The 17,328-nt window shown below is 40.2% G+C and overlaps 1 protein-coding gene across 3 annotated transcripts in view; it reads left to right on the top strand.

The window, feature by feature from the left end:
* Positions 1 to 17,328, top strand: part of ltbp3 (latent transforming growth factor beta binding protein 3) — a 28,970-nt gene that overhangs the window by 7,870 nt on the left and 3,772 nt on the right. For 2 of the 3 annotated variants that reach the window (XM_026328371.1, XM_026328370.1), the window contains exons 2-24: positions 4,836 to 5,108; positions 5,198 to 5,358; positions 5,449 to 5,554; positions 7,383 to 7,469; positions 7,635 to 7,751; positions 7,888 to 8,043; positions 8,669 to 8,776; positions 8,860 to 8,873; positions 8,964 to 9,033; positions 9,241 to 9,318; positions 10,224 to 10,352; positions 11,033 to 11,164; positions 11,258 to 11,386; positions 11,563 to 11,682; positions 12,251 to 12,373; positions 12,530 to 12,652; positions 12,802 to 12,921; positions 13,333 to 13,461; positions 13,713 to 13,883; positions 14,099 to 14,179; positions 14,432 to 14,560; positions 14,691 to 14,828; positions 14,912 to 15,052. In XM_026328371.1, the coding sequence (XP_026184156.1) occupies positions 4,836 to 5,108; positions 5,198 to 5,358; positions 5,449 to 5,554; positions 7,383 to 7,469; positions 7,635 to 7,751; positions 7,888 to 8,043; positions 8,669 to 8,776; positions 8,860 to 8,873; positions 8,964 to 9,033; positions 9,241 to 9,318; positions 10,224 to 10,352; positions 11,033 to 11,164; positions 11,258 to 11,386; positions 11,563 to 11,682; positions 12,251 to 12,373; positions 12,530 to 12,652; positions 12,802 to 12,921; positions 13,333 to 13,461; positions 13,713 to 13,883; positions 14,099 to 14,179; positions 14,432 to 14,560; positions 14,691 to 14,828; positions 14,912 to 15,052 (2,835 nt within the window). The remainder of the gene's footprint in view (positions 1 to 4,835; positions 5,109 to 5,197; positions 5,359 to 5,448; positions 5,555 to 7,382; positions 7,470 to 7,634; positions 7,752 to 7,887; positions 8,044 to 8,668; positions 8,777 to 8,859; positions 8,874 to 8,963; positions 9,034 to 9,240; positions 9,319 to 10,223; positions 10,353 to 11,032; positions 11,165 to 11,257; positions 11,387 to 11,562; positions 11,683 to 12,250; positions 12,374 to 12,529; positions 12,653 to 12,801; positions 12,922 to 13,332; positions 13,462 to 13,712; positions 13,884 to 14,098; positions 14,180 to 14,431; positions 14,561 to 14,690; positions 14,829 to 14,911; positions 15,053 to 17,328) is intronic. The other variant, XM_026328372.1, reaches the window with a different exon arrangement.

Raw genomic sequence — 17,328 nt, 5'->3', positions numbered from 1 at the left:
TCAGTGAGCATCCTCTGACTCCTGCAGACTAGTTGTAGTTTTGCCAGATTATGACTGTGTTCAAAGAGACGGACAGATCAGGCCATTGTATCATCTGGATGGTGAGAGATGATGTCTGCAGTAGCTTTTGGTTCAATGAGGTGGGTAGCTATTGCACTGTGGTTTGTGGGGCTGTAATTTGTTGTTTTTCTACTGGGAGGGTGCGTCTGTGGCTGAGAGGACGGTATGGAGGGAGGGGGCTGACGATGTGTCATCTCCAGACAGGCAGGAGTGAGTGGGTGGGTGGCCACAGAGCAACCAGAGGGCAACTCTTTTCTTTCTGTCTTGTCTTTTTGTCATTACATATACACACACAGGCCTGTATGAAGGTATTTTCTCTCTTCAGTGTGCAAAAGATTCCAGACTGGTGCAAACCCCCCCCCCATACCCATCCTCCCGCTACCGGTTATTTTCTCTAATTTGTTAAAATATGTTAAATTATGTTTGTTTTCATGTGTTTTCATGGACATACATGGTGTCGTTTTTAAGGATCTCATGTTGCTGTACTTACTTAGCAGTTGAGGAATGTACAGTATGATTCCCAGGGAGAAAAAAAGTTTCTGAGAATCACATAAATCCAGCTAAAACATACTATTATTTCTTTGTTCTTTAGATTTGACCCCTTTCCTTTCCCCTTTACTTTACTTTCTCTTTTCCAGATGTACGTGATCTATGACAAAGATATCATCCCTCTACCATCTAATGTAGTCATGAAGAAGGAGCTCTTAGTCATATGTTACATGAAACACTTTGATGAGAAGAACAAGACGAAGACAAAGAATTTTTTCCCCTCTGCCTCTTTATTCAGTTCAGTTAAGTTGGATTGACTGCTGAATGGGAAGATTATATGTTTCCTGAGTGTCCTAGAACATACCTGAAAGCTGACGTTAAATTATTGAATTAGGTTTCAAAGGCATGACAGCAAAGGAAGAATGTCTGAATGTTTTTTTTAGCTTAACTGAAGCCAGATATTGGAAAATTCTGGGTATAGAGTTGTGCTCATAAATTCTCATACCCCTGGCACAAACAATACTCAATTTTAAAAATGTAAGTATACATATACATATAAAGTATAAATATAAATGATCATGTAGAACACTTTTCTTTATAAGAAAAGCGGTTAGATAGTGTTTTTAGTAATTGCAGTTAACACTAAAATTCTGTCAGAGGTATGTACTAACATGCATAACTGCATGTTTAATGTCAGCACAGGGTCCAGTTGTTAGTTACATTGCGTAAAGTAATTGAATCACTACATTGTATAGATATAAATAACACAGAAGCGCATGCAAGACGAATAAGCTCCATGACACCATGAGTGCTCCTCATGCACAAGTCCCAGCCCACACCATCCAGCCAGTCCGCCCTGTTCATGCCTCACATTCATTCAGACCACCAAATAAGTCTTAGGTGTGTTTGATTTTTAATAACACACCACCCCTAGCCTCAGGAATGTGTGAGATCTGTAAAGACAAAGGCGTGGTATAAAACAGAGGGCGGCTGCCTCTGAGACACTGCACTAACTAAGGAGGAGAGGCTGTGAGCGGTTTTGACATAAATCCTGCTAATGAACTTGAAACTGATGAATTTAAAGGGAAAGTCCTCTGGAAAGTGAAAAATCCCTGTTATGAGCTCGACTTTAAAGCATCGTGCTCTTTTCAGCATGTAATGTGATGCAGTCACTCAACCACAGCTCCAGGAGAGCGTACACCCTCCAGTTAACAGCTTTTTACACACATGGATGAACACATTCACGTATAAGATCTGGAGTAAACATTTGACTGTGCATCGCTAGTAGAGCCCGAGCTTAAACGAAGGAGGCAGATGTGAAGAAGAAGAGTCAATGTTTGTTATTTTAACATGCAGATTATTTCAGTCCTCTATGGAGCTCTGAAGACAAACAGACATGACACAACTAATTTAAGCACAATCAAGATAATACAGGCACAAAATGCAGTTGCAGGACAACCTGTTGCTGAGAGCTGTAGTTTGATAGTGTGTAGAGCTGGGATGAAGCCAGACACCTTCCTCACTGCTGTATAAGGAGGGTTTTAACTTCAGGCAGTGTTACTGGATGACAAAGAACATGTGGGGAATATGATATTTAAATTGCAAGAAAGTGCAACTAACAAAAGCAGAAAAGGAAATACAGCATCTATAATAATGTGATTGGTTTCTGTTACAAATATGCTTTATAATATCTTATCAGCTGTGAAAGGATTTGCTTTCTCCTGCAGTCGCTCTGCTATAAAATTGGATATTTGACATTTCATAATCCAGTTCTGTGAAATTACAAGCAAGTTCCAAAAGGCTCAGCAGTGTATTTCCCAACATTTGAAGGGTGATCTTGATCACAAAGACATGTTCAACATACCAACAAACTGCACAAAGAGACAATAACAAGACGTCAAATTCCCCCAAACTCAACTGCGCCTCACAGAGTGACACATGAAATGAATAAAACAGATTTTCTTGAGTCGCTGTAAAACTAACCAGTAACAGAAATGACTGTGTTTCTACAGAATGACCTCATGTTACCTTCCACAGAGATGTGCTCCATGTGATTTTTAGATGTGAGAAAAACAGATCTGGTGTCTGAATCATTATCAGGGAAGAAGAGGTTGGATCCGTGCGTATTGCATAGACGCAGTACACAGCAGCACATTCGGGTTCTGGCTGTAGAAAGAGTTATGCTACTAGTTGCAGCTGTGCAATGTACTTGTTGCTTGTGGGTTTATTTTACAGCATCAAGAGGTTTCATTCACAGGTCCCCCACCCTACTGTCCCCGCCCAAAATATATTGCCCAAAATTTGTAACATGATTCCTTCCTTTATGAGATCCATTAGTATGGCACCAGCCCTGACTGCACTACATGACAGTTATTGGGCACATTCAGACACCTTCCCAGCCAGGCCTGAGCTCAGACTTTCCCTCTGTTGTTTCTTCAGTCTCTGCGGGTTTAGATTGTGTAATCATATCTGGAAAGAGGCTGTTTTCTTCTCTTTCTGCTTCTGGAATCCCAAATTCCAACCCCCGCGTCTTTCCCATTTTCCTCTATTCCAAATCCACTACTGAGACAAAATCGGACCCATGGAAAATCAAGCTCTTATGTCAGAGGAAGTCTGACAAAGTTGAGTGGGCTGTCTTCAGTCTGCGCCGCTCACCGACTAGTTTCTTGTCATGCCTGAGCCTTCTAGCTTGATTCTGCATGTTGCTGCGTGCAAAAACCGCTGTCACATGGTGTTAGGTGCTGCTACCTCAGACTTAATGCCCCTCTAGTTGGCAGCTTCATTGAAGACCTGATGATTTTTTTTTCTGCCTGACTTTCACTATGTGAGGATGTCCCTGCTGTGTTTAAAGTGATCTAGTCCCCTAATTACGCTGCAGACCAGACTCCCTGGCAGCCTGCACCTAATTACTTTCATATGTGCACACTTGGCTCAGCAGCAGAAATAAGACTTCTCTTCTTTCCTTTCATTCTCTCCTCTTCTTTCTTTTCTATTCCAATTTTTTATGTTTTGTATTGCCTGGGTGTTTCTTTTCAGAGGGACATGTGTCGTTCTGAAATGTCTTCAGCCTTTATTGGACTTCAGGTGGTCCCAGTTTGGCAGCCTCAGCAAAGTGTAACTGCAAAATGTGAATATTTATAATAATGATCAGCTCATAAAAGTAAACTGCACTGTACAGAGTGGTCTGTGACCCATTATACTGAAATGTACCTAATGTACCAGGATGGAAAAAACATAAGGGAGCCTGTACTTTCTCTCCTAAACTCACGTCTGTATTAATATGTTAACTAAATGTATAGAAACCAAACCAGTTTCATCAATTATGATGATACAAAGTTGATGGAGAGATTTAAGGACTTAAAGGATGACGCTCTGGAAGGTCTAGGCCATTAGACTGGATGTGGCCTCAGGAAAAGTAGCTAACAAAGAAATGAGTGAAATAATTCCTAAGAAATTAAATCAGCTTTAATGAGTTGTTTAATCATTGAAAAGGTGTTAATTTATTTTGATACTTTGATCAGTAAAGAGTTTGATTGTTTTGGTTAAATAACAGTTTTAGGTTGTGGTAGAAAAATACACTTATACTTCATCCATGCTACTTAATGTATGAAAAAAGATTTTATTCTGTGATATTGAAACTCAGGGAAACTGGCTGGTTGTTCCTTTTTGCTGTTGCTTCATTAGCTGTTTCCTTTCAGTTTTCTCTGAAAGCTCTCCCTGGATTCATTACTTGCTTGAATTTTTCCTCACTGCCATGCCCACTCTCACTCTTTCCTCTGATTGTTCTATTGTGAGAATTCTCCGAGAACAACTGGACTTAAAATAAACACAGTGGGAAGCCTAATAAAATACAGTCAATGCTGTATATACCATGAACCTTTCTCCAGACAGCTTATCCCTCCCTATAGATTTCCAGATCTTTCCCATATGTCAGAATGAAGCTGCTAAACAGTTCAGGGACTTTACCTGCTTTCCTGCTCAGACCCTGCTGTTGACAGGCTGGAGGGACCTGCTAGTCCATCAAGCTCACGTGACTCTGTGGTGCAGTTCAAAGTGGCCCTGCTCACGCCACCAGAGTGTCTGTTATATAAAACTAAATCATCAGGCTGTTCATGTCATCACATAAATCTCAGTCTGTCTCTGAAATACATATGTTCAAACTCTGGTATTTCAATCTGATGTGCATATGCGCTATTTTCCTGAGCAACCTATTCTAACTTCTATTTTGTAACTTCTATAGTCTGCCCGTCTCAGGATGACAGCTCTCCTCCTGTCTCTCCTTGCAGTTGTGTGTCCCCTGACATGTATGAATGGAGGAGTGTGCAGCTCGAGGAAGCACTGCCTGTGCCCGCCTGGCTTCACCGGTCGACTCTGCCAGTTTCCACTCCAGCAGACGCAGCAAGCTCAGGCAGCACGTGGCAATAAGCAGCCCATCTACCCTGTATCTTTGAAGCCAGATGGACAGAAACCAGGGGACCAATCAGGCATCGGTCGTACCCAGATGACACACTCAGTTTTCACCCTACCGTTGTCACAAGTAGGGCACCACTCATCAGAAGGTATCTGTCGGTTTGGTTTTGAGTTATGGTGAAAATATATCTTTTTATACGATTCTTTCCTCTGATTTCTACCTTTTCTCAATGTTCAGTGCAGATTAACGTGCGTGTTCACCACAGCCCAGACACCTCTGTAGTCATTCAGCCTCTCGACCAATCAGACAAACCTCCTCACAAGACAGGACCACGCCCGGTCCCAGCAAGACACAAACCAAAGGGTCGCTGCTTCCAGGAGACCACACCCAAACAAGCCGTATGTTTAGTCACGTGCTGCACTGACTGCGTGTTTCATTGTCTGTATTTGTTTCCTCTGATAATCTTTCTCTGTCACATTTCACCCTAGTGCAACAGCACCCCGCTTCCTGTTTTGACCAATCAGGAGGATTGTTGTGGCAGTGTGGGAAATTCATGGGGCCAAAACAAGTGTTATCAATGCCCCAAACTACCAAGTGAGTTACAGTCTGCTTCAGGGTCCTCTGCATTTCCAAGCAGTTTCTAATTTTTCCTTTTTATTTACTGGCATCTGGTGTTTATATTGAGATGTCTAAGTGCAACTAATTATTTTCTTACAGTAATCATTGGAACTTTTAATCTGATTTCCATCCTGTGTGTTCCTAGAAATAAATTATTGTTTATTGAGCCAAAAATGTGAAGCATTCCCAGCAATTTATACCTTCCACCTTAAGAAATTATGGCCCTGGATTAAAAACAATCACTTCATAACGCTATAAAAATGTGTACATGAAAGTTAGTGGTAAAGTGGAGGTAGGGAGTGTGTGAAACACTGGGATGGAAAAAAAAAAAAAAGAGAAAAACGGAAGAAATTATGGGAATTACACACAGAGACAGAAAAAGGAGAATGTGGAAAATAACCCTCTACTTAAGCATGCTCCTATGGGCCTGCCCAACGCAGGACTGTCATCACACTGCTGAAGACTGAATTTCAAGAAAATCTTGGCTGCTCACGTTTTTCCACTCCGCTATTATTCCATCTCTCGGTTCTGACTCAGACAATGTGGCCTTTGATAAAACCTGATACAGTAAGTCTGGTTAATCTTTAGGTAACTGGATTCCTGCCCAGAGCGCTGTCTACTTTGTTGCATTCATATCCATTTATAAGCTCCTTTTTTTTTTTTTTATGAAAATGGGGGAAGTAAGCTGTGTTCTTGCCCTTCGTTTCATTGAGCTTTCAGGCTGCTTGTGTGAGTGCAGTCTTTTCACAGCTCACTAATAAAACTGCCTTACATGTTTTTACTCCCACGTGGAAAGTGGAACATTCTTCTGCGTTAGACGTTCAAGGCTCATTTAGGGTAAGAACAAGAATAATGCATTGTTGAATGCAAACCTCATGAAAGACCTTTTAAATCTATAGTGTGACAAGCTGCACTTCATCAAAGGTCACATAAAAAGACTGTCAACAGAAAAAAAATGATGCACTAGTACAACAGAAAAAGTTATTCCATGTTTTAAAGATGTTTTTTTAGGGTGTATGCATAATTTAACAATGACAAAAATCCATAAAACCACTGTCACTCACTTTGGGAGTCCCTCCAGTTTTATTTGGTTTCAGAGGATTAGCATTCACAGTAGTTAGTAAGTAGTTTCGACAGAGGCAGGCTAGTCATTTTCCACTATTTCAAGTTTTTTGTGCTAAGCTAAGCTAATTGCCTCCTGGCTCCAGCTCCAGTCTTAAGAGCACAATGACCAAAGCAGGATAACTCTTATGTAACTCTCAGCAAAACAAGTAATCAAGTGTATTTCCCCAAAACTGCTGATCTTTTTCTCTACTTTGTATCAGCAACAACTGAATCCAGAGAGGCCTCAGTTTGCTTCAGATAAACATATTAAAGAGAAAAGTCATCACAGCTTTCCCCTACACTAGCTGCATCCTGCTGCCACCGTCTCTCCAACGCCTCTCTGTCTTGTGTGTTCTTACTTTGTGACTTTGTAATAGGTTATGGACATGAAATAGATGATTTGTAGAATTTAAAAAAAGCTTAAGAGATAAGTTCAAACCTTGTTTATCCTTCTACCTCTGTACACATGACTGTGAAATAGCTTTTGCTGTTGAAGTGTCTGTTTCAGAAAGTTAGGGAATTATCTCCAGTCCACAAAATTGAGGGGAACACCTTGTGGGTGTTTAAACAGAATAACAGCCTAAATGTTTACATGACATGAAAATCTATTGCTAAACTTCTGCAGATGTTTCAACAACCTCTATTAAAACTAGATTATTCTGTATTATTCCTTAAACACTATTTAACTCATCTCCCTCAGATGCATCAGTCAAGCAGACCATTGTAGAAGACTATGGCTCTACCTGTCCTCAAGGCTATAAAAGGTTCAACAGCACTCACTGTCAAGGTAACACTGCCTGAATGATTTATAACAAGGGCAAATCAGAGCTAAGAGCTCAATATAGCGGTTACTATAAAACTGCAGTTGCATGTGATTAAGCTGTGGTATCACTTGCCTTGTGAATACGTCAAAATGACCTTTTTCATTTTCACACCCCACCTGACCTCAAAGACATCAACGAGTGCTCCATGCAGGGCGTCTGTCAGAACGGAGACTGTCTGAACACACTGGGCAGCTTCAAATGTTCCTGCAAGGCTGGTTTGGTGCTGGAGAGGAATCGATGTATTGGTGAGGAAAAGGCCATTGTGGATTTTCTCTTTTCTTTGCTTTTCACTCAGGATCCACTTGAAGGGCATTACAATTTCATTTGATTTCAGTGGAAAATCACCTGTTTCCCAAATAAAATTCTCATCTCCTGTGTCAGAGTCTCCAGCTGAGCAGGCTCAGTGCTTCCTCATAGCGCCCGAGGGCAGGAATTGCGAGCATGCGCTGACAACCCACCTCACCCAGGAGATGTGCTGCTGCACGGTGGGCAAAGCCTGGGGCCGTAATTGTGAAAGATGTCCTCAGGTGGGCACAGGTGAGTAGACAGAGACAGTTGGCAGTTGTGTCTCCTGATATGTGGGACATTATGACAATGAAGTGTGTCCTCTTGAATTTCATTTTACACTTTAGAGTAATGGATCAGTTTCTGACATCTGCTTTATCAATGCAAAATTCCCATTTATCTCATACATGTGTGGATTTGATTGGAATACTCATTGATTTTGATATACTGGGGTTATTATTCACAGTTAATTTACAGCTCAAGTGCAGTTACTCAACTGAGAAAACTCAACTCTTTAAAAATAGAGATATGACTATAATAAACATTTCTGCTTGTGTCTGTGTTAGTGAAGATTCACTAAAATAAATCTAGTTTGATGTTTGCCAGCAAGACACTGAATTATATCTCCATTTTTCTATGTTGTCTACTGTCATAAATTTTAATAAACAAGTTTGAATAAACACCTTGAAAGTGGGTGGATTCATGTTCATATAATCTATCTGCAATGCATTCTGGGTGTTGCTTTTGAGGAAGTTATATGTGTATGAAATATGATGAGAAAGAAAAGCTAAAACTGTTTTAAAGAATGAATTGGCTACATGTATTTTGCAAAATGTGAGAAAGTGAAATAACAAAATCTGTTTCATGTGCTGTTCAGTGGCCTTCAGTAAGATCTGCCCTGCTGGAAAGGGCTACTTTTTCCAAAATATAAGGGAGACTGTTGCCTTCCCCCCCATCATCTTCCCCCCGAAGCCTGACAAGGAGGGTGAGTATAAATATTTATTTAAATACTGTTCACACCACTGTAAATTCAGATTTGTAAAACCCTTCTCTATTGTTTCCTTTCAGGACCAAAACGGCCGGTAAGACATTATGTCTGTTTTTTAAAGCCTACACTAATAATAAGTGGAAATTTGTGACATTTTTGAAATCTGATTATCTCTTTCCATCAGGAGAGGCCTCCGGAGACAACCACCCCTGTGCAGCAGGCTCCCACTAGCACCAGCAGTCATCGTGTGCCGGGTAAACTCACCAATATCACCACCAATATCACCAGTCAGAGTCCAGGGACAGAATTGTGTAAAAATGGCACTTTAGCTGTCACAGTTTCCTCCTTGCTGCAAAGAGCAACAATGACTGAGAGACCAGGGTACACAAAAGTAGAGGGACTGAAGTTCAACATGTCATATTAATGTTTGCGACTTTATCTTTCCTCTGTTGGATCCACAGTTGTTAAACCCACCCCACCGACAATCATCCGAATGCCTCCAGGCAATGACCCCTTCGAAACACAGACAAAAGTCTTGCGTGAGTTCCCTGCAAACCTCAGATGGACTCAGACATCTCTTTTGCATATCTCTCACAGTTACTCCTGTAACCCTGCTGGTTCATGCTTCATGCTCCTCAAAACTACAAAATCCAACTCTCCACATTCCTCAGTAAGAGAAGATATTGTGGTGAGCTTTGGGTCCATTACTAACAAATGACATGTTGACTTTCTCCATTCAATAAACTTAATTTCTAGCTGCATGCAGATGCATTATTCCAGCTTTTCAACACAGAGACAATCCATGTTGTTAGAAAGAAATAGAAATAAGTTCAACACTATGCTAAATCTAGCAAGACGCATGCACGCTTCTTTAATGGTTGACTAACGCTTCAGTTATGGGTGTTCAGCCATGAAGCATGAACCTGCCTTAAGTCTATGTTCACACTCTGTGTTTTATAAAAGTAAATACTGCAGAATAGCTATATATTTTCTGCTGTATTTACAAATGGGATATGAGATACACGCTTCATTATCTAGAAACAAAAACACATTACCTCAAACGTGTCAATGATAAGCACTGAGCAGAATCACCAGAAGTCTTTTTTTTTTTTTTTGGCTTCTAATTCTTCCTCATAATTCTTCCTCATTCTGCTGAAACAGAATGAACTGTCTTTTGTGTTAATTTATGATTTACAGAAAGTCCTGTGGAAGAAGTCCAGTACAGCTCTTCTTTTAATCAGCTTCTCTATATATTTAGCTTTGAGGTGAAAAGGTCAGAGGCATTTATAAAAACTTGGTGTGAACATGGCCAAAAACAAAGGAATGTAGCAATGGCATGACTGTTTTCAGCTTTCAATATATATATTAAACAATAATATATATGCCCACGTGTATATGCATGTATATGTATGAAGCTGGTCCACTCTGTATTCCCTCCTTGAAGCAGAGACAGATGAATGTAGGCTAAACAGGAACATTTGTGGTCATGGAGAGTGTGAGAACAGCCTGAACGGCCACATCTGTCACTGTCACCCTGGCTACCATCTCAGCCCGCAGAGGAACATCTGTGAGGGTAAGAGACAATGGTAGAGAAGGAGGTTAGAGGAGGTACAGGGAGCGGACTGTGGTAAGAAGAAGAAATTTCTCATGAAGTTTCTTATGCATGAGTTTCCCCTTGTAAACACAGGTCCTCTGGTTCCAGGAAGTTATTGATTTGTTTTAGATTTTTATTTTTCATCTACTGCTGAGATATAGAAGTGGTTACATGGCCTAAAATTAATGGGAATTCACAGAAAAGATTTGTGAATACTGTAGTTTTTGAGTATAACTATTAAGATATTTATAACTGGTAGTACCATCACTATTTTGGTCTGTACTATTCAAAACCTTAATTTGTGTGATATTATTGATTTTAATTTAGCTTTTAAAACAAGTGGTTCCTTTTAAACTGTATACATGTTTTTAAAAGCATTTTTACACCATGGATGTCAGTGTACTTGCCATGAGGAGAACTACTCTCCCTGTAAGAACAGAAAATAACTGTATAATGTGTTTTATGGCTCTGAAGGGGCTTTTTAAAGTTTGAGAGAATAGCCCTGATAATGTCATTAAGAGTGGTGTTAGTCGTCCAGAACACTTCATGGAATCAGAGCACTGTGTCTTCTGAGCTCTGTGACCTCTCTGTGATGTTCAACATTGTTTCAGTTGTGTGTATTCATTGTACTTTCCTTGCTCTTTTCTCCGGTTGAACAGATGACAATGAATGTGAGTCGGACCCGTGTGGCCACGGCAGAGGCCTTTGCATCAACACAGAAGGAGGATACAAATGCGTCTGTCGTCAGGGCTATAAACACATGGTGCAGCATGGGAGACTTAAGTGCGTAGGTAAGTTACACTAAGTGGTTTTCATGTTAAAATGTATCTCTTTCCTATAAATTTTCAGATCCATCCACTGGCACTTTCCTTTATAATTTGCAGACGTGAATGAGTGCATTAAACAAGACGTTTGTGGTATCGGAGGCCAGTGTGTCAACCTGCCTGGTTCTTATAAATGTGAATGTCACAGCGGTTTTAGAAGCAAGTCACACCGTCATCCAGCCTGTGAAGGTACACGCATGCTTATTATTATGAGATTATGCTTATTAGTGAACAGGCTCTCCACTGACAGAACCCTTAACTATGAGTGTGTCAGTATTTTTTGCGTCTGTGCGCCATGGGGTGTTTTTGTGACTACTTCTGCAAAAAACAAACATGTATGCAAAACTTCTTCTACTTCACTCTAGACATAAATGAGTGTTTGAATCCTGAAACATGTCCCAATGAGCAGTGTGAGAACACGGCAGGTTCCTACGAGTGTGTTCCTTGCTTGCCTGGTCATGAGGCTCGTGCTGGAACTTGCTATGGTGAGTGCAACCGTGCCATCCAGCAGAAATTGATCACATAATTAGCTTAGACAGAGCCAAATTATTGCCAAATCATTTTCATGCCATTAACTATTGATGTGCAAATATTTCTGAACTGTGAAAAACAGATAATGATCACAGGGAGCAATGATTCCCCCACATTCAATTAGCAACAGAGGCCCAAAATAAAAAAAGACACACATGCCCATTAGCACAGTGCACAATAATTTAGTCATCTTATCAGTATTTGGCCTAACTTCTTAAAATATATTAATAAATTAGCACAGATTATTCAAATGTGTGGAAAAGTGCAATATGTAATAAAGAGATAACAGTTATACTGAATAATAAATCAGGCATTACAGTCGATTTTACACACCACTGCAAGACATAACACAGTTTAAAATAAAATAAAATGTGTTGATGTCATCAGTCAACCCATGACAAAAACATTGAAATTGTATAATAATTTCAATATTATGAATTTGTAGGATAAAAAAAAGTCCCAACTTAAAAAAAAGTCTATTAATTGCTGTCCTTTCTTATTTTATCCTACATGTTTCACCAGACATTAATGAGTGTCAGAAGCCTGGTATCTGCCCTAACGGTCGCTGTGAAAACCTCCCTGGTACTTATCGTTGCCTGTGCAATGAGGGCTTCCTCCCATCTGCTGACAGCAAAGATTGCAGTGGTGAGTAATGCACACCTAAACTTTGCATGGTATTACCTAGACCGAGTTGCTAATCATGAGGTGAAGTGATTTTAATTACTGTTTGGTGTTCATTAAAAAAAAAAACGCAGCATTTTGCAGAGTTACACAGTTTGCATTCTTCTTCGTCACAAACAGACATTGATGAATGTGAGGACTTCAGGCTGTGCGCTTATGGCCACTGCATCAATACAGACGGTTCCTTCCACTGCCAGTGCTACCCAGGGTATCAGCGCACACAGGAAGGGAGCCACTGTGAAGGCAGGATTTGTTCCGCAAACCATGGATTTTAATAGTGTTCACATGGACCAGATATGCAATTTACCAGTTGATTAAAGATATCTGGAAACTTCTTAAAACTAGCTCAATATTTCTCTTAACACTGTTTTTTTTATATCCTTCCCATTCAGATATCAATGAGTGTGAGAAGTCATCAAACTGTCAGGGGGGCCGCTGCATCAACAGTATGGGCTCATACCACTGTGAGTGCCAGAAGGGCTACACGCTGGTTGGAGGCAGGAGATGCCAAGGTCAGTCTCTTTATCAGGAAACACAATGTTTCCTAAATGACACTCAATCATTTATTGTAACTTATACAGGTAATTGTGATGCTGGATACTTTCAGTATGAATTGTGATTACTGGCAGGTGTAATCTATACAACTCTCAAAGGTGATATTTATATATATATATATACCAATAAGGTGATATATATTTCTTTGTGGGATTTAAAGTGAATTGTAGAATACGCTGTAGATGCTGCATTTTCAGATATTTAAAATCTCTGAACAAATAAATCAATAACTAGACATTTTCTTACTTATCTGTAAAAAATAAAAAATGAAAAAAGATGAAAAAACGATAATTTGTTTGCAGCTCAGATGGTGTTTGAAACAAATACTTGTGTGTGACTTGCCAGAGCATGTGTGGTTTCTGTTTCAGACATAGACGAATGTGCTGCAGACAGAAGTCTCTGCCAACCCTATGGATCTTGTGAGAACAGAGCGGGCTCGTATGTGTGTGTCTGCAATCACGGTTATGTCCTCTCAGAGGACAAACACAGCTGCGAATGTAAGCCCGCTCTGATTCCTTCTGCTTCACTGTAGACACATATTCATGCCAAATCTAAATCCCTGAAACAATTAAAACCAATGATCATAAATAACCCAGTACTATATTCTATATGAACCAAGTCGCAAACCTTAAAGTATTAAAGGTAAAACAAAGGTCATCTTGACAAGCCCATCTGAGATACTGTCCAGTCACTTGATTTGTACTCCAAATCGTCCCTTCGCAAACGTTTACCATCTTTGCTCCTGTAGCAGTTCGAGTGATGACAGATGAGAAGAAGGAATGCTACCTGAACCTCGATGACACTGTGTTCTGCGATAGCGTCCTGGCCACTAATGTCACCAAGCAGGAATGCTGCTGCTCCATTGGAGTGGGGTGGGGTGATCACTGTGAGATCTACCCCTGCCCTGTTTCCCAGTCAGGTACATTTATACTGCAGTGTACACTGATGAGGTAAATTCATATTTGTTTTAAACTCATTAATAGCAAAGGGGTTGAACTATAATTATTATTATTCTTTTTAAGATTGAACTGATTTTTTTTGCATCAAATGATTTTTTTGAGTCAAGTCAAATGTGAACATGTGTCATATGTGATATTCATCTTCATCTTATGTACCGTTGTTATCGTTGCTCAGCCGAATTCCACTTCCTGTGTCCAAACGGACAAGGTCTCTACTATCAAGAAGGACTTCTGTACAGCCTGCCAGCCTATCATGGTAGATATGTACCTTGGGTCGTTGTATGGGCACATTCTATAGCTACACGATGCTGCAACATATTGGCATTTGCACCAAATTCTGTAATAATATTAAAATGATCACAGTAGCACCTGAATATGACTTATTTTTGTCTAAATATTTTATTAGTTGCTAATGTTTAAAGTTATTGTCAAATTATCATATGTCAACTATCACATCCCATAACTAACATGTGGCACTGAGAAGAGGTTTCTTCTTCCTTCTCCGTAGATATTGATGAGTGTTCTTTATTCGCTGAGGAAATCTGCAAGAAGGGCCGCTGTGAGAACACGCTGCCTGGCTACGAGTGCTACTGTCAGCAGGGCTTCTACTATGACAGCAACCTGCTCGAGTGCATTGGTAAGGGATACCACTTGGTTAGTAATACACCATGAGATGGCACCTTAACAAAAAAATCACAAAAACTATAAATGGGTTGTTTGCATCTTAAGTAATTCTAATTGCATTATTTATTCATGTTCTTCATCAGATGTGAACGAATGCCACGACGAGTCTCAGTGCACTAATGGACATTGTGTCAACACTGAAGGATCGTTCTACTGCAACTGTAACCACCCCTGGACTCCAGATGCCAACATGAAGAAGTGTGTGATAGCAACAGTAGCAGGTGAGTATCTTCTCCCAGTGACCCTGGCCTGCAGCATCACACGGCACATACATCATTTATCCGTCGACCGTTTTGTTGTGCAGATGTGAATGAGTGCGAGGACCCAGCCAACTGTAAGAACGGCCACTGCGTGGACACTCCAGGGTCGTACTACTGCATCTGCTCTCCGCCCTGGACCCTGGCCACCGACCGCAACAGTTGTGTGACGCCTGAGGAGCAGGCTGGTGAGTGCAGACTCTCTGCAGAGAGAGAGTTATGAAGAGCAACAGGCCAGTGCTGGGCAACAGCACATTATTCTGAAAACAACAAAACAATGAAATCATTATGTCGGCTCTCTGGGAGGCAGTATATGGGAGACAAAACTGATTTCAGCGGTAAGTTGTGCGAAGAAGGTAAAGGAATTTACTAACCTTGTTGTAGATGTCGTCACTCCAAACGGAGGTGAGGTGAGAACAGTTGTCAACACACAGAATATATGTTTTGTGTTTTTAGCACTTTTTAAGTCACAGCGGTTTTCTGTTGTACTGTCAACTTGAGTCTGTAATTTACAGCACATTGTTCAGAGACAATAATGGTTGGATGATGATTTTAGAGTAAGTAGTGTAGGGACATCCTAACCTAAACCAGACACATCAAAGTGCTATAAACCATTTAGAATGTCACAAAATACAACTTAAATATACTGCACTATATTGTATTTATGTTGTGTATTCATGTCAAGTATATTTTGTACATGTGATGGTAAAGTTAGTTAAATTGTAGACTATTGCATGATGTGCTGTTTGTTTATCAGTATGCCCTGATCGATATTTTAGCATAATGAATATATAGGAATGTTGGAATGAAATAATGAAATTGACCTAATATAACTTTATATAAACGAGTATTTGCATTAGTGATTTTCTGTGATTGCTGACTGGATTGTCAGTCCCTTAGTCGCAAGCATTGAAAAAAATACTCCCTTTATCCAGGAGAAATATAATTTGAAACCTATAAATAACCCAGCTTGTTTAGCATGTACATGTATTTTTATTTTTCTTAGTAACACATTGTGATATAGCAAGGGTTCTTATTTATTTAAGAGAACTAGAACTAGTTATATGATCTGGTCACTACGTGATGCTGAGTTGCATCAGATCCCAGGTGGACCCAGTCATGGAGCCAGAGGTTTTTTGCTTTGGACAAAACTGGACAACTCTGTGTTCAGCTTGGAAGGAGCTTTTCTCCTGTCATGGCCAGAGGTTGAGGACATGCTGGGATACAAATTTAATTGCTGTTAAATTGCACCGTATTTAAGGAAAGGAAAACTGCAGCTGCAGTACTTGCAGACATAAATGCAGTGAGTGTGGTGTGTTGAGAGGCTATGAAGAATGACTTTAGATGGCTATTCAGTTTGTGTTTTGTTGGAGTAGGTGCACAAAAGTGGTGCACATTTATTTCTTTTACACGGAAATATTAAGTGTTTCTGCAGGATATCTGTGTCCTTGCTATGTTCGAGGTTGACGTCTGCACAAATGCATCTGTATTTTGAACCTCACTTGTGGCTGTGAACTTTGACTAGCAATCCCCCACAGAGTGTCTGAGATTCAGGGTGATCTCACTGAAAGGTGCCACTTGAGGTGGTCTGAGCATTTGGAAAGTCGTCTTTAGTTTGTATTCAGAGATGACATGAAGTTAAGAGCTGCGAACTGTCATCTGACCTGTTAGTTCAGGATAATTCCTGGGTTCTTGAGAATATGAAGCGCGTATCTTCATGACAGGTATAAATGACAAATGACTGGAAAACAGATTGTAACTGCGCACACATCATGACCGTCACATTGGGAAGCAAGTTCGAGAGACCGAATGAATGTGAATCTGGCTTTTCCTGCACTGTCATAGGCTTGTGAAAACCCAGCAGATCTTTATTAGAAGACACATACTAAATACCTGCTATAAGTAAGACCCTCATTCTTCAAAGATTGTTTCAGTGTAGTGACATCGTATTTGATTTTATTCTCCCAAAAGAGAAAGCATTACATCACAGCCCACACTAGCCTTCTGTACATGCCATTATCATTCATTTTCTCTGCAAACTGCCTGCAAACATTTTGATAAATTAAAGATTCCTCATTTGACATGTTGCTGCAACCAAGCCTCCTGTTTTACCCTGCAGCCTTGTTGCAGTGTGGTTGCATGTTATCTGTCTGTCATGTTATCAGCTGCAGTACTATGCATGACTAAAGTTTCTCATTAGGTGAAGGAATTAAGTTGCATGCAGCATTTATGGTAAAATAGTAAACATTAATATTTAAATCAACACAGTATCAGTGCAGTAAATGCTGCACCTGAGGCTTAAACTGTTCACTTTGTGTTGAGACTGTGTCAGTGGTTTTCATCCAACTTTCTGCTGCTTTTTAAGACTCGCTCATTCAGTGTAAAACTACACACCACAGAATACAGCCTCAGAACTTACCACGGAGTTGAATCAACACCTCTCTGATGCAGTCTCAGCCAAAAC

This window comes from Mastacembelus armatus, chromosome 14 (genome assembly GCF_900324485.2).
Source record: "Mastacembelus armatus chromosome 14, fMasArm1.2, whole genome shotgun sequence".
Taxonomy (NCBI): domain Eukaryota; kingdom Metazoa; phylum Chordata; class Actinopteri; order Synbranchiformes; family Mastacembelidae; genus Mastacembelus; species Mastacembelus armatus.
The sequence above is the reverse complement of the archived record's forward strand: the minus strand, read 5'-3'. Positions and strand labels throughout refer to the sequence as shown.